This window comes from Oncorhynchus kisutch, linkage group LG6 (assembly GCF_002021735.2).
Source record: "Oncorhynchus kisutch isolate 150728-3 linkage group LG6, Okis_V2, whole genome shotgun sequence".
Taxonomy (NCBI): Eukaryota; Metazoa; Chordata; class Actinopteri; order Salmoniformes; family Salmonidae; genus Oncorhynchus; species Oncorhynchus kisutch.
The window spans coordinates 65,816,209-65,833,733 of record NC_034179.2 but is presented as its reverse complement, the minus strand read 5'-3'; the positions used below and the strand labels follow the sequence as shown (position 1 = coordinate 65,833,733).

Below are 17,525 nucleotides of genomic sequence, written 5' to 3'. Positions count from 1 at the left end.
GTTAGCACTAGCATTCGCTAACTTATGTGGCCTTGTCTTTTCAAACATGGCTTTTGGGGAAAAAGGCATGGGTTATATATATTTCCTGTGAGGGAGAAAACTGAGGCCTGGCTTTGAAAGTGTAGCTAAACAACTGGCAACATGAGGGTGGCCTGAATACACAATGCAATATAAGATCGCCATGGCGATAAGCTCCGGGAACCTGCTGCACGGTCGTCGGCGACAGCTAGGCCTGACAGAGAGAAGGAAGTGAAACTGCCCGTAGAGAGAGACAACACGGACGGCTGATCACCATATTGTCCCCTGGCACGAATGCATCCACATGAGACTAAACATAGCACCTTTCTGTCAACGTGTAGGGCCACATCTAAAGACATTCAGCACAATCAACAGGATTGGCTTCTTTAGGCATTCCAGTGTATTCAGTGTTTCCTGCACAGAGCAACACGATTGAAGACACGAGATCAAGATCAATCTGTTTCACAGAAGGAGAAAAAAACATCTAAAACAGCAACTGGTTTACATGGCTTCCCACATGAATAAAGAATTATATCTTGACCTCTTGACCCTCACAGAGATTCTAAAAGAATGTAAATGTACGTATTAGAAAGTAATCAAAAATGCACATTGAATTTTTATTAGGGATATACCAAAAGGAACACAGAGTGCTGCAGTCGCAAACATTGAAGTAGCATACGCCCCAACGGAAAACACGATGACATGTCATGTCCAGTTTGGTCTCCGCAAACAGAACAGAGATACCACACACCCATCACATCACGGGGGGGGGGGGGGGGGGAATGGAAAGTTAAGTGGCAGTGAAAATGACATCAGTCCGAACTTCAGAGAGATGATGCTGTAGCTTTCGCAGACCTCACGTACACAGGAAGCACACAGCAGTGTTTCCAGCAACACAGGGTGTCGCACAGCCTTCAAGGACAAGACGAGGTCTTCTGCCCGTTTGCCATCAAGCAAATCAAGCCTCGTCCAAATGATGTTGGATGAACAGGGTATGCTTTGAAGACGGACATGTTGATATTTTGAGGCAATACAGAGAGAGAATCCGTGCCCCCCCCCCCCCCCCCCCAAAAAAATGAAAACTTACTTGATTCATACAAAGAAACAACAGTACATTTTTCACACGCACAAAAAAATAAATAAGAAAGAAGTATACTTTCTAAGTCTCCGTTTATTAAAACATTTAAAACAGTAATCATTCACATTTCATGCAATCCTCCTTTGTCTGTTTATTCAGCGACTTTGCATGCACGGGTACAAAAAACAAAACATGGAGGAAAAAGAGACAAGACGCGTGATTAGGTTACAGTATCGAGCAGCCACGGGAAGCAGAGGCCTAACCAGCCGTCTTCAGAACCCGTGTGTTAACTAATAGACAGACTAAATCAAGTCGGACAGCAGACGCGGCTGGAGTCCAGAGTGAAACACAAGCCAGAAGTGTATATCTCATTCATTATGTGGAATTACCTGGTGTCGGAATCGACTCTCTTGAAAACAAATACTACTCCCGGTCAGAACCATTAACCTGACTATATGCCTCTGTCTGTCTGTCTGTCTGTCGTGATGCACACACTCACACACAAAGAGAAATCCCTGGAAATGTAGATGCCAAGGATGTTTTAGCCCTAAGGTCATTTTAAATACTATCTACCGATAAAGACCATTAATGAGCTGACCCCTTACCTTGTTGTTTTAAGCGACTTTTAAAATAAGCATGTTTAGTCTGTCAGATCTATAGGTGGTGTCTGATGAACCTGTAAACATGATGAATCACTAGTTGGCTGTTTTACCCCAAGGCACGGAAGGAGACAGAATTTGGGGGGGGGGGGGGGAGACTAAATAATAAAACATACTTGTTGTGTTATCATTGTATTATCCTGTAATTCATAGTATTAAAACAATTATGAAATCAGTCTCTCCTCAGATGACGGTAGATTTCAAATGTCATAGCTAGGTATCTTGAGTGCACAAAATCAACAAGCCACATGGTGACTAAATCACATGGTGTGAAGTAGCTCAGGTCTCTCACAGAGCTGTCAAATCAACAGCAGGTACAGCAGTGTTCATGGAAGTAACCCCGCTAACTCTGCCCCTTGTGTTGACAGTCTGGAATTTATCACATCAAAGTGTCAGCTAACCCGACCCTGGACTTGGCTATTGTCCAGAGAAACAGAGAAACACTGGAGTAGACTGTCAAGACTAGACTTCACGCCAAGACAGGACACGATGAATTGTCCGATGCTCAGAAATAAATAATGATTTAAATCTTAACATACTGTAGGCTACGTTTGAACGGATGAATCAATGAAACGATCATCACACCATACGCGAATACAATGAATAGGCCTAATAATGAGTAGACAATAACAGCGAGCACAGAAGTACAGAACAGGTGTGATGTAGGAGCACAATGAGACCACTACAAAAACCACATCCCGGTATCTGATTAGCAGTCCACCAAAGTAACATGAGCTAAAAAAAACAACGTTTTAAATTCTTTCAACCACCATATGGGGAAGTCATCGTCATGGTGCTGTGGGACAGGACAGGATACCCTATTACAGTCCAGAACTGGGTTCAAATACTATTTGAAATCTATTGATTACTTAAGAGTGCTTTTACGTAAGTCTTCCTGGAGAGGTATATGGAAGGGGTTTGCAATTTAGGGACTTTTCTATTGTTTCCATGGCAAAGCTCAATCAAGTACAGCTAAAGTATTTTAAATGATTTCAAATAGTACCCAGGTCTGTTACAGAGTACAGCCAAGACCGGAAAGAATGGGTTACTATGAAGGAAATGGGTGATTTGTCTGCAGGACAAGAGGGCTGAGAGTGTGGGTATAAAGCTTTCATTGACTTAAAAAGTTTCCGGGGGTCACATTACTCCTCCACCGGAACCTTTTTATGTCCGCGACACCGACAGTGGTGGAAGTGGAAGGGAGTGTGTTAACGTTTTGACTGCTGTGGAAGTCTGGAATAAAACGTGGCATGCCAAATACAACCTTTGAACTCCCCACCTGGGGTTCGTAATAAGGGACGGTGTGTCTCTCACGTTCAGTTATGTCATGTTGGAAAGAAAGCTCGGGAGGACTCGCCAGATCCAATTTCCCTTTAAATTTAGGAACCGACAAACTGGAGGACTCGGGAGCCTCTCTGTAAAGGGAGAATGTCAAGAATCTTTTTATTTAACCATTATTTTTAAAAGACCCATGAGGTTAGAAATCCCTTTTTGTAAAGGCAACCTGGGATATTTACCCGGACAGTGGACATATTGCCTACTAGTCAAGCAACATCAGCCAACTGTATGACTTACTATCTCCTGTTCTCTCTGTTGCGGTTGATACAGTGAACGCGACCACCGAGGCCATGAAAAAGGAGCCTTTGAAACAGGGAGAACGTGAAGAATCTTTACTCCCACAGCAGACAGTCAAACAAGGTCAGACATTTCAATGAGTTATGTCACCTTTCTGTCTGTTCTGGTTGATACAACAAAACCGACCACGAAAGGTCTGCTTCCTATAACACTCAGAGCCGGAGCCCTGTCCATCCTCTTGAGTTACTATTATACCTCCCAAATGGTACCCTATTCCCTATATATAGTGCACTACTTTTGACCAGGGTGCAGTTTGGACCGGAAGCCTAACTTGACAGGTGCTTCCTGTTGGAGTGATGTTTCGAATCTCTCCAGTTCCCCCACAGAGCATTAAACGGGCACTTCACTTTTTAACCCCATATTGGAAGGTAGACACTGGTATGGTGCTGGAAATAATAAATGTGAATTTTAAAAACAGGTGAACTGTCCCTTTAACATGCATCTGCCTCTCATTAGCACCTGACACAGCGATGTTACAAACAGCCCACCTCAACCCGACTCAGCCTGACCAAAGCAGGTTCAAGTGTAGTACCACACCACTTGGGATCATTAGCCCGTTAATTGATGTCAACACTGTCAGCCGTTTTAAATGTTCGTTGCTGTAATTACTATGTTATACTTTAGAGAAATGATCTGGTACCTTAAAACACAAGACACATATGGGTAGGATTCAACAGCATGCAAGTATGGATTTGGTTTTGTCTCAAATGTATAGATAAGCATGAACAAAAGAGTTGTCAAATCGCTCCACATTGAGACCAACCAATTAAGTGAAACGGAGAACAGGTCTGCTGACGCTAGCATTAGTAATATCAACCATTGAAAAGGAAGTCGTTGAAGGACAAGTATTTCAATCACCCAATCGTAATCAGGCTACAGGGAACCCTTTCATTCTGTGAGTAAATCACTCCCATTCACATCCCCTGGGGTCAAGGACCCAAGGGATTTCCTCCTCTGCACTTCCTGACATGACAGCACTGGTGACATAAGCATAATGGTATGTCCCTGACTTAAACCACCACAACTTTAACCTGGACATCATTTTAGATGGCAAAAGTTTTTTTTTAAATTGGTATTGGTCTATGCGTTCATTTTTTTATGTCTTTGAATCTAGTGATGATAATTCTTATAATCCTATATGTATAAAACATGTCCTTAAAGAAATATTAGAGATTTGTGGGTTACACTGACTTGAGAAATCTGTAATTTGAGTCCAACTGGTCCTAACACAAATGTATACAGGCAAGAATATTTGACATTCAGTAGTCCATTGGCGATAGACTTGTGGGAGAGCAGTGACATTGTTAAACCAAAAACACAGCAGTCTACCAGCCTACGCACAGGATGTATAAGCTACTTCCCAGTCCTGAATTACAACAGACCGTATTCCGTCAGCCAAATTCACTCTGCCAATTTTACAGCAGATTATTGGAGGGATGGACCACAACACATGTACTTTTCATCTGGGTCAGACGGTGCAGTTAATTGATATGGCGTGGGGGTTTACGTATGGATTTCCATTAAAAGCTCATTCAATTAGGTGGAATAAAGGCGAGGAGAGAGAGAGAGAGAGAGAGAGAGAGAGGCTCAGCTGCCATAATGTGTTTAAGGTTCTCAAAGACCCTCCATTGACCTGCATGTCAACTCTTGTCCAGTTCAGATGAGGGTCTCAATGGTCACTGAATTATAAAGCTTTATCACGACTGAAGTACAGATGAAGCAGGCTTATGTACAGTTCAGTATCAGTACAAGGGAGTTGAACTTCAAGACACGAAGCGCTAAGACAAATGGTGCACTTACGGTATATGCTATGTTATACAACGGGTAGGTGTAATCCTGAATGCTGATTGGTTAAAACCGCATTCCAGCCGGTGTCTATTCCACAAGTTACCACCGGCTAAATCTATGATGTTAAAATGTCTATTTACTCTGTTCCACCTGACTGCGCAATCCACTGTCTCATCAGCCCAGCCAAGCAATTTATAAACTTGATCTCCACTATGAAAAGCATCTAGACATTATTTCACATTTCTTTTAGACATTGTCTGTCTGTCCCATAGTAATGAACATGTCATGAGTCGGGACGAGAGACAGAGGCAGGCAGTGTTTCTCAGCCAGTAGAAATCATGAGTCAGCTCGCATAATTTTTATGGATATATACAAAGAAATGTAAATTGAAAAAAGGTCAATAGAACCGAAGCTATTTCGCAGTCTTTCCAGCTTCAGTTTGAAGTGATTGTGTTAGCTGTGTTGTTGGCTATCTCCTCTGAACAACAGTGTCCTGATGAGAGAGCACATTTTCTATGCCAGGAGAAATCACACTTCATTAGCTCATTGTTATGGATGTATCGAAATAAATGTCAACAGAAAACACTTAAATGCAAATGCTGCTACTTTGTTGTTAGTCTGGCAGCTGTTTGACGTGACTGTAAGTTAGCCGTAATTGGCTAGCTAGCAAGCAAGGGATACGAACGTTGCCAGCCAGTATGGCAATGGAACATTTAGAATGAAAGACTGGGTCACATCCATAGATACAGAACAAAAAGACTGAACAACTGGGTTGCGTCTCTAGCAACCGAACCGATATAACGAACGACCAGCCGGCTTGGATAGCAACCCTAGATTTGTGTCAGCACTATATCCTGTGGAAGGATTAAATAGTATGAATAAATTACAAAAGCTGACGCAATAGCTGCTGTAGCCTCTTTCTATTGAATGGTTTGAACCATTTAAGTTCATCATCTCTTTACAGGGATAGAGATGTTGAAGCAGCTGGATCTGAGCCAAGCACAGTATTACCCTTTGCTCTGATGGTTCCCTGTTGCATCATGAGGTATTCTAAACACATTATTAATGCCTCGACACATTCATCTGAGGGTTGATTTGACTGCTCGAATTCCTACAGTACTTCAGGTCAGCTTAACCCGCCATAAAAAGGGGCCAGACACCAGCAGCTTTCCTTGAAGGGAAGAACCAGCTCTATGGTGTCTTACTTCTCTCTTAGCCAGTCTTTAAAGCTGCAATATGTCACTTTTTGGGCAACCGACCAAATTCACGTAGAAATGTGTGCTATAGGTCTGTCATTCTCATTAAAAGAAAGAACAGCTCTACCGCTTCTTAGACTAGGTGCGCTATTTCTATGCTTCCCGTTCTTAAGTTTATTTTTGCATATTTTACTTTCAGTTTTGAACACCAGCTTCAAACAGCTGAACATACTGTATTTTGGGTTATGGAAAATATATTTCACAGCTGTTTGTTTTTTATTCTCTACACTATACTTGCTTGTTCTGTCAAATAAACTGAAAATAGGCTAACTATTCTAATTTTAGCAACCGGGAAATGGTGGAGCAATTTCTGCAAATCTCTCAGATTTTTGTTGGATATCCAATTGAATCACTATGATATTGGAAGAAAGAGGGAAGGGGACATACCAGTATCCTGGCGTAAGAGAGTAAGTCCATTACCTGGTGACTGAGTAAATAATATTGGAGAAACCGCTAATACTGTAACCCTCTTGTAAGACAAGACTTGTTGTGTGTCACTTGACTTGAATCCAACACGGATCTGAGACCGGCTTGTCAGTCGTCAGAACTGATCTTCTCTAATTAGAGCTGCATTCCAGTCGGAGCCTGTGTTGGGGGACGACACTATCGATCAGCCTATTGATTCAGAGAACCAACTAGCTCCTGGAGCTGTCTGACAGATCGCCTAATGAGGAAATCTCGCTGAGTACTCCCAGCCATTCCACTTATTTGATGAAATCCATTACTAGCACACCTGATCTAATCCACAACTAATCACCAAGCCTTTCATCAGTTGAATCAGGTGTGCTAGGTGGTCTGGAATACATCAAATACATGGAGCGGCTGAGGGTACTCAAAGAGAGATTTGGGAAATAGTTTGTGCATGAAGTATAACACTTCTTCAGTCACTTGGGCCTACAGATCATATGACAATTGATAACACGGACAGGACACACACACACACACACACATTTGAACACAAATATATACAAACGATGAAGTGTAGGGGTATAACTGTAATTTCCCTGTACAGTAAGTGACCTTTGTAAGATAAATAATTGGGTTACCAATGTATTGCCTCAGTTCTCTCTATTAAGAAGTACTTGGCAGACCCCGGCTTTGCTAGACCGGTCAAATTGAAAGCAAGCCTTGCTTCTCAGTGCACTCACGATTTCATTCCCATCTACTGCAGTAAGATCCAGATTTCTGTGCTTTATACAAGCTTCTCCAGGCTGTGTTGTGCCTTGTCTCTGAGGACATACCCTGCACATCCCCAACAAAACCCTCTGAACCCCACCCAAACTCCCCAAATCACCCACACCAAAACCATAGGGCTATGCAACAGCAGCTCTACGAAGAAATAACCCGCAAATGCTGCCTCAGAACCATTGTGTTGCCAAAAGTCGAACTCAGATCTGTGTTTTGGCCGGGGTTACACAAAGCAACCAGACCAGGAAACCGACCAGGAAACTGGTTTTCCAGACCAGGAAACTGGACAGTAGTTTTTCTCGGTGAGGTCATATGGTCAGGAAAAACCTCCTGGCCCAAACAATAATAGCCCGGCCCCCCCAGGCCATGTGTTCTCATGTCTTTTCTGCAGACACTGAACAGCCTTTTCCTAGGGGACCATACAACAGGAACCCAGTCAAGACTCTTCCTCCTTCCCGGACCAGCAACCAGGAAGCCTTCAGACAGACCCATCCATCCAGGCCACATAATACCATCATAACCCCCAGCCACAGTCACACAATACAGGGAGGACACCATTAAGGCTAGGGTCATCTTCCTGACAACATGACCTGACCAGGACAGACTCTTGCCCTTAGATGGCCTATCACATGAAGAGCTGCACATTTTCCGTTCCCCATATCTCGTCTCAATATCATAAGACACTTCTCTTTAAAGGGGTACTCGACTACGGTCATTTTGTTACGTCGTGTATGAAACCACCTTCCGGTGTCTTCCACAGATGGCGTGGGCAACTACACAAGAATGTGTGATTTTGGACTCAGACCAAAAGGACAAATTTCCACCGGTCTAATGTCCATTGCTTGAGTTTCTTGCCCCAAGCAAGTCTTCTTATTGGTGTCCTTTAGTGGTTTCGTTGGGGACAAGACCTAAACTACAAAAACAGCTCATCACATCTGGTTAACAATAAGGATGTTGCTGCTATGAACTCGTGAAATACTCTGAGAGTCAGAGGTAACAACTAAAATGACAGAATGAGAGCAATAAAATAAATCACTGACAAGTTCAACCTAAGATGAATACCGGCATAAATGCAACATTTTGAGGGGGGTGCGTGTTAGGGTCATGAGCTAACATCATATTCTACGAAATCATAATGAATTGTATACGGCCCGGCCCGTGCATTGTGTTTACTGGTTCAGCCCGACACCATAATTCATGTTAATATGGCTGAGATGTTTTTCCAAATGACTTAACTTGGCACAGTCTCATCACCCACTGAGGCTTTGCTGAAGACAACCCACAACTGAAGAAACACATCAAACAAATAGTGGGTTGACTTACTTCACAATTTTTCAACTTCATATTTATAATCTCCAGCTACAACATGTGTGAAAATGGCTGGTTCCTATGTTTGTGGGGGGGGGGGGGAATATAAGTGTTTCCAATGACATCCTCTGTGTGCATCGTGATTTTAACCAATTATGAGTAAAGCATTGCCAACTAATTGTCTACTAACTGGTTGATGAAGTCATTGGAAACACAAATCGTCCTCTCTCTTTTTTTTACTACAAAACATAGAAACGTGGCATTTCCACATATGTTGATGTTGGGGTGGTGCTGGAGATGATGAACATGAAGTTGAAACATTTTGAAAATGTCCCTTTAACAAAGCTCCTACTTGACTGAAAACTATCCACAACTATCCACCTTTTATGAGTAATTTTGAGGAAGATACGTGCGTGCGGCCTATAATTAAATAGTTTGCCCACATTTTGGGACATGCTTTGTGTCTGTGTCAAATGGGAGATTCTAAGTCAAATGGTCAGGATTGTGTGGGTAGTGTTCACATACACAGGCCTACAGTATACTATACAGAGTGGTTACGTAGTTGTGCACTGCTTTACAGTTTAGTTAAGTCATCGTAACAAGACATTACACACATAAAACACACATACAGATAGACACAATAAAAGATAGAGTCCTACATGTGATTCTACCTCGATTCAAGCGCACAACAAAATCCTGCGGATGATGTTAGGTAAAACTACCTGCCCTTTCCCATTATGTTTGACCTCATATTGGACGTACTACACAGAGCTAGAGATGTTCAATCTTGGGACTCACCACATTTTCCCTACAGCGCTGATGTCGGGCCTTTCAATCAAAACAGGATTGTGTTATGCCCAGCATGAGATCCCATTGTAATAAAAAGAAAACAGCCTGTATGTAATACCTGCAGGCCTGTTGCATGACATGCCCCTATTGTGTAATCCGTGGCATGCCATCCGCCCTGAGGGAGGGAGGGGCTGGCATTATGAGCCAACCACCAGGCCTACAGCAGAACAGCCTTAGCTAAGCATCTCCTCCTGCCACTACTACTGCAACCAGCCAGAGGACAAAGTGGAGGATTGCTAAAGCCAAGACCAGGCATCTTTCCAGGGGAATTATACAAGAGGCAATTGTCTGAGTGCTGGGAGCAATTTGGATATGCATTTGAACAGTAACAGTGTCTGCATTTTAAGTAAATGTGCTTATTTGTGTGACTCAGTAGGCTCATGTTGTGGGCAAGTCTGTGTAGGGTTTTCTAAATGTGTGAAATAAAGTAAGTATGCAAGTGAGTAAAAGAGAGAGAGAGTGTGTGTGTATGTGTGTGTGTGTGTCTGCGTGCACAGGTGTGGCACTCTCACTTCAACTCTCTCCTTGACCACACTCTGGCCACTCAAACACTGGTCAAATAAATCAAGGTACGTTTAACATGTAGTGATGTCACTACAAGGGCATCCGGTTTGTACCAGCCCATTGATTCCACAGAAACAGCAAAGAAATTGATATAAAAAATACATGACACATCGCCTTGTCCACTCTCAGGTCTCAGCGGAACTTTGTGGGCCATTAAAGGTGATTGGTGGCTTGTGGAGGACGGGGGACAAACTCCCAGGAAGCCTATAATTACTCGTCCTTAACTAGGTTGAAGATGACAAGGTTAAGACAATGTAATAATTCCATGTGGCAGCCTTAGAAAACAAACAAATTCATTTTCGCAAACAGTTATGGGATATTACAATTCCGTTCTCTTAACCTTTGTCATCTTCCACCTAGGTCCTTAAGAGAGCTGCTCTCCAGCTCTGGAGGGACTCTCCAATTCAATGCCCAGCTAAATCAGAGCTGGAAGGACTGGGAGAGCTGGTTAATGGGTCGGAAGGAAGAAATACAATTCAATACTGGACTATTGGATGATGAGGTGACACACTTGGGGAGTAGCTGCCCATGACCAGGATAGGGCATAGCCCACTATGTGTGTAACGGAGATGGTCCGGTGGAATAGGTCACGAATCACGTGATTCGTGACCTTGCCTGTGGCTGAGGCCTGAAGACGTCCAGGCTTTAGCTCAGCAGGCTAACAGAGTCTTGTGGTGCCACTCCATTATATTTGGCTGAAAACCTCTTTGATAAGATGGCACCGAAGCGGATGGCTGACGTTTTACATGCTCCTAACCAACTGTGCTATTTTGTTAGTTTTTTTCTTTGTCATTTTTATTTTTTAAACAAATTTTGTACATAATGTTGCTGCTACCGTCTCTTATGACTGAAAATAACTTCTGGACATCAGAACAGCGATTACTTACCACGGACTGGAAGAAGCTTTCTCCTTTAACGAGTCCGACGAGAAGGATATACTGCTTTCTTGGGAACAAGCCCAAATCCCCGTAATTTGGGTGAAGAAAAGATGGAGGATTAGAGGGCGCAGATCGGGCTGCCTTCTGAGAATCCGGAGGCAAGCGAGTACACTCCCACTGTCATCCGTTCTACTTGCAATCATTGGAAAATATAATTGATGACCTACGATTACGATTATCCTACCAACGGGACAATAAAAACTGTCATATCTTGTGTTTTACTGAGTCATGGCTGAAGGACAACACAAATAATATTGAGCTGGCGGGATTTTCCATGCATCGGCAGAACAGAGAAAAATCTGGTAAGGTTGGTAAAATGAGGGGTGGGTGTGTGTCTTTTTGTCAATAATGGCTGGTGTCGCGATACCTAATATTAAAGAAGTCTCAAGGTATTGCTCGCCTGAGGTAGAGTATCTTATGATAAGCTGTAGACCACACTATCTACCAAGAGAGTTCTCATCTAAATTATTTGTAGCTGTCTATTTACCACCACCGATGCTGGCACTAAGACCACACTCAACTATCTCTATAAGGCCATAAGCAAACAAGAAAATGCTCATCCAGAAGCGGCGCTCCTAGTGGCCGGGGACTTTAATGCAGGCAAACTTAAATCAGTTTTACCAAATTTTTACCAGCATGTCACATGTGCAACCAGAGGAAAAAAAACTCTAGACCACCTTTACTCCACACACAGACATGCATACAAAGCTCTCCCCCACCCTCCATTTGGCAAATCTGACCATAATTCTATCCTCCTGATTCACACATCAATAAGTGTATTGACAACGTTGTCCCCACAGTGACCGTATGTACGTACGTACATATCCCAACCAGAAGTTATAGATTACTGGCAACATCCTCATCGAGCTAAAAGCTAGAGCTGCCGCTTCAATGAGCAGGACACTAATCTGGACTCTTATAAGAAATCCTGTTATGCCAACCATCAAACAAGCAAAGCGTCAATACAGGATTAAGATTGAATCCTACTTACCGGCTTTGACGCTTGTTGGATGGGGCATGGCTTGAAAACTATTACGGACTGCAAAGGGAAACCCAGACGCGAGGTGCCCAGTGATGCAAGCCTACCAGCTAAACACATTTTAGGCTTGCATCGAGGCAAGCAACACTGAAGCATGCACGAGAGCATCAGCTGTTCTGGATGACTTTGTGATAACGCTCTCGGTAGCCAAATCTGCAGGGCCAGACGGATTACCATGATGTGATCTCAAAGCATGTGCAGAAAGAAGTGTCTTCACTGATATTTTCAACCTCTCCCTGACCGTGTCTGCAATACCTACATGTTTCAAGCAGACCACCATAGTCCCCATGCCCAAGGAAGCGAAGGTAACCTGCCTAAATGATTACCGCCCTGTAGCACTCACGTTGGAAGCCATGCTGTGCTTTGAAAGCCTGGTAATGGCTCACATCCACAGCATCCTCCCGGATACCTTAGACCCACTACAATTCGCATACCGCCCCAACAGATCCACAGATGACACAATCTCAATCGCACTCCACACTGCCCTTTCCCACGTGGACAAAAGGAACACCTATGTGAGAATGCTGTTCATTGACTACAGCTCAGCATTCAACATCATATGGCCCACGAAGCTCATCACTAAGCTAAGGACCCTGGGACTAAACGCCTCCTTCTGCAACTGGATCCTGGAATTCCTGACGGTCCGCCCCCAGGTGGTAAGGGTAGGCATCACACGTCTGTCACGCTGATCCAGGGCATTTAAGACAGGTGGCACCCAAAGGAGATGTATATCAAATACCCTCAATAAAACATCAAAAAAGATATCTTAGTTACAAATGTTTGTTCTCTGTGTACTTCTATCAGTTTGCATGGCCCCCAGCTACACTATCACCAAGCCTGACCAATACTGGCAAACATTTGTTGTTCCTTGCTCAAGACAAGTACCATCATGAATGGTCACCCACCTCCATGAGCTGGTTGAGCCTAGCCTACTCTGTCAGACCCTGAGTCATGATTATTGTGTAGTTGAGACATGGAGATTAATCATTTACTGAACAGAATGAACCTTATCCACACCTTGCATGTGGGGATAAACTATATCCCCAGCACCATGTTTTTACTGTTCATGTTGCATGTGCATGCTTAGGCCTGTGTGTGCAAATGTGTTTATGATGGTACCATGGTTATGTTATAAATTGCATGAATGTACAAACCTCAAAATGTTTGTAGCCTGGTAAAACTCCAGTAGACATTTGCGATCCTAATGTGACATTTAGCCTGCATTTTAAGAGTTTTCCAGAGCTAGACAGATTGAAGTGTTTGTTGCTGAACTTAAATCACGGAGAAGCGACAGCCAGGAATTGGACAGTAACTTACAGGCAGCTCAGTGGCAAGTACATGTATGTGTTTCATATTACAGTACACCTACTGGAATATAAATATAGTATCAAATAAAGTACTGTGTAACAACACAGTACAATGGCATAAAATTGACTGTATTATACTGTAAAAAATGTAAATTCTACCGTAATCACAGTATTTTACTGTAATCACAAGGAATATGTGCAAGCAGGGTGGCTGCTAGGTAAAGTGTTTACACAGCATAATGTATGGTACTGTTTTCTGTGGGCTGGAATTACAGTACCATTCAAAATAAAGCAATTATTTTCCCACAATGCACCATAATTTACAGTGTGCTGCTTTTACTGTTGATAATACCCAAAATCATCTATAATTTACAGTTTTCCGTTACAGTACTGAAAGGTAGTTTGACATCCACAGATGCAAAGCCATATTATTTCCCTTTATCTTGCCTGTGCACATTCTAGAATAGCAAGATTGATCAAATCTAACATTTGACAACACTTACAGGTATCTTTTCTCTCCCACCATCTGTTTGTGAAGTGCCACCGAGAACCCAAAGAGACTTCCCGGGGTCTTTCCTTCCTTGACAACAGGGAACCGCACATCCAGGTTGAACCCCTGAAGAATATGTACTGTGCACAACAGGACAAGCAACAGGAGATAGTAGGTATTCGTAGAAAACCGGAGTAGTTGAAAGATTGCCATGTGGAATTCCTTATTATATTTTCTTCTCGAACATCCGTTGTTCAAATGCAGACTATGTTGTATTTTTTTTTTATGACTTTCGAATCTTTCTCTCAAGTCAAATAACCGTGCGCACTGAGCAGCCCTCAACGAACTCTACCCTACCTCCCTCTCTCCGCTCCGTTCCCTTTCCCTTCTGTCGTCAAATACATACAACCACATACGGCCGATTGAACCTCAAACGTGCTCACTGTACAGTGCACTCATTAGTCATTCTTCCGGGGTGTAGTGCGGTCATCATAAATGAAATCATTGGGAGGTTGTACCGAGATTAAATTGAGCGCGCGCAGGCACCTTGTCTGCACGACAGCTCAGCCTGGTCTCATACACTAGACATTACAAAGTCAATTTAAATCCGGACACTCAAATAATTATAATATGTTACGTTTGGTATGGTTACATAAGACATAACACATCATTCACAACACATCATACATTTAGCAAATTCGTAACGTAACATATTGTACGAATTGCAACATCGTAACATATCATACATAATGGAGGATGGACATCCACAAATGAATACACACCCTACGAAACGTAATGTATCATATTAATTGGAGTGTCTCACGTTTACATATACTGTGTTACGGTACAGGTTGGACAGCTCCAGACTACCAATAGAGCAATTGCAATTATGCATTGTGAGAATCCTTGCCAGACAGCATAGAGTGGCCTATTCTCTAGTCTAGACAGTGTATCTCCAAGTAGTGTGGGAGTTTAGAATATGATATGTAAATGTGTCTATAGTCCCCCAAGGAGAAAGTGGTGATTGGAATAATCATGGATGGTAGACAAATTGCAAAATAAAAAAGTAAACATGTGCTTTAACCTTAACCTTGCTCTTCTGCAATACAGTTCATTTGCAGTTGGATACACGGAGTGTATGATAACCTTTGAATAACGCTGAACAACTGTTATAACAACACACACTGTTCTCACTGTCTATAGTAGTTGAAAAGTGTATGAGCAGAGTTCTGTGATGTCATTAAGGAATACTCCCATATGACTTAATTATGTTGATCTTTCTTAGAAGAATGCCATGTAATTTCCACATAATAATGCTTGTAGTAGACAGTGTATGCCCCCAAGGCACATCTCTCTCTCTCTGTGAGGTTTCCCATAGGAATGCTTTTGATGATGATGTCTGACTGAGTTACGGGTTCAGAATTAGTTTCAGAATCACAAAGCCAGGTTATCGTTGTCCTTCCTCTTGTTTTTTTCCTTCAATAATTCACATTATCCCTCACTTCTTCTCCTCTCTATCCCTTCTATCTCTCAACCATTGTAGAAGTTTCCCACAGCCTTGTTCTGAGCAAGCCTTCTTCTGAGCAGGCACACCAGGCAGCAGCTGCTGTGACAGTTATTGCTGGCTGAAAAAAAAAACGTTGATTTGACTTGAACGCACCTCTTACTTCAGAGTAGCATTTGTGAAATGGTTATGAGTGCGTAACAACCTAAAAAAATCAGGATGAATGAATCATCTTTCTGCCCGATATTGAATGTCACCTTTTCACCAAACTGATTCTGGGCTCTATGTTTGGCAGGTGTTAAACCAGTGCAATTGTCAAATGTTTCCCACATTAAAAGTGAAAGTCACCCAGCAAAATACTACTTGAGTAAAATTCTAAAAGTATCTGGTTTAAAATGTACTTACTGTAAGTACAGTGGCGTAAAAAAAATACTAACTTGAGTAAAATTAAAAAGTAAATGCTATACATCAAATTCCTTATATTAAGCAAACCAGACACCACAAATGTCTTGTTTGTTTTTTACACACCGATAAGTACCCTTTAGCCTACTGGAGATGATTCTGGAAGGAGAGGATAAAGGGGTGGTAGGACTGCTGACAGCAGGGCATGTAAGGTCACAATACCAGGTCGCAAACACACATTTACACAGACGGCTCCAAGGACCCGGTGACAAGACACATCTCAGAAACTCTATCCCAGATATACAGTTCACCCAGAAACAAATTCTACACCAAGCCATAACAGTCAACTTGCCTTGGGTCCCAGCTCACGTGGGGGTGCCTGGGAACGAGATGGCAGATGAAGGAGCCCTACATGACGACACCAACATCATAGTTCCAAAGTTAAAATCAGGAAATGAAGTCACTCATCAGAATCAAAATAACAGACAAATGGCAAAAAGAATGGACAGAAGGGGGAACAGGAAGGAATATAAATACAACATCCACGGACTGGTTTCAATCAGCAATAACCACAAAGGACTCTCAAGACGATCAGAAACCATAATCACCCATCTACAAATAGGACACAATGGCCTCAATCACTCTCTCAAAAGTCCTGCAGCAGAAACTACAGATCAAATCCTCCTTCACTGTCAAACCTATGAACATCAAAGGCAAATGCTTAGAAGAACGATCACATCCCTGGGGAATAAGCTTCACCCTCTCCAACTTACTCAAAAGCTGTCTAGAAAAAAACTGTAATTCATTTAGCAAAATAGTCCTTCCTCCATTCATGTAGACTTGAGTGCAGAGTCTAGAACACCTCCATAGTATCATCACACCCAAGCCCAGTAGTTGGCGGTAGTGTACGAAATACTCGTATGCACAAGGTTATAAAACCCCAATGAAGAAGAAGAAGTCGGTTATATAACCCCAATGAAGAAGAAGAAGAAGTAAGCGCTAATCAAGATTAAACTTCCAAACAATGTTCATCCCTGTGATCATAAAAAAAACGATTTCTTCCTCTCTGACTAACTCTACCAACTCACTTCCCTTCTAAGTAACATATCAGTGGCACCAGACTCAAACAAAATCATGATTTGAGGGAGGAGTTTCTTAAAATAAAATCCCAACCAAACCCTTCTTATGCAAGTACTGTAGTAGGCCTATGCAATGAAACTCTGTCCTCTGTCCTGTACTGCAGTGATTGTTCCTATTACATCCGGGCACTCTTATCAGTTCCTCCCACACTCTCCATCCCACCCAGGGGCCCTAATAGGGGACGGACAGGAAACAGGAAGTGTAGACAGTGCCACATTGCGCATTGTGGTATGTCCCAAATGGCACCCTATTCCATACATAATGCACAAAAGTAGTGCATAGCAAATAGGGTGCTTTTTGGGACAGAGCCAGGGTGTCATGTTGATAATCAATGGGGAATTTTCCCAAAAGGGCAACAAAGA

The 17,525-nt window shown here is 42.6% G+C and overlaps 1 protein-coding gene across 1 annotated transcript in view; it reads right to left on the bottom strand.

The window, feature by feature from the left end:
- Positions 1-14,611, bottom strand: part of LOC109893227 (integrin alpha-3) — a 34,282-nt gene extending 19,671 nt beyond the window's left edge. Inside the window, exon 1 of the mRNA XM_020486343.2 lies at positions 14,131-14,611. Coding sequence (XP_020341932.1) covers positions 14,131-14,330 — 200 coding nt within the window. The 5' untranslated portion in view covers positions 14,331-14,611. The remainder of the gene's footprint in view (positions 1-14,130) is intronic.
- Between the last annotated feature and the right edge of the window lie 2,914 nt (positions 14,612-17,525).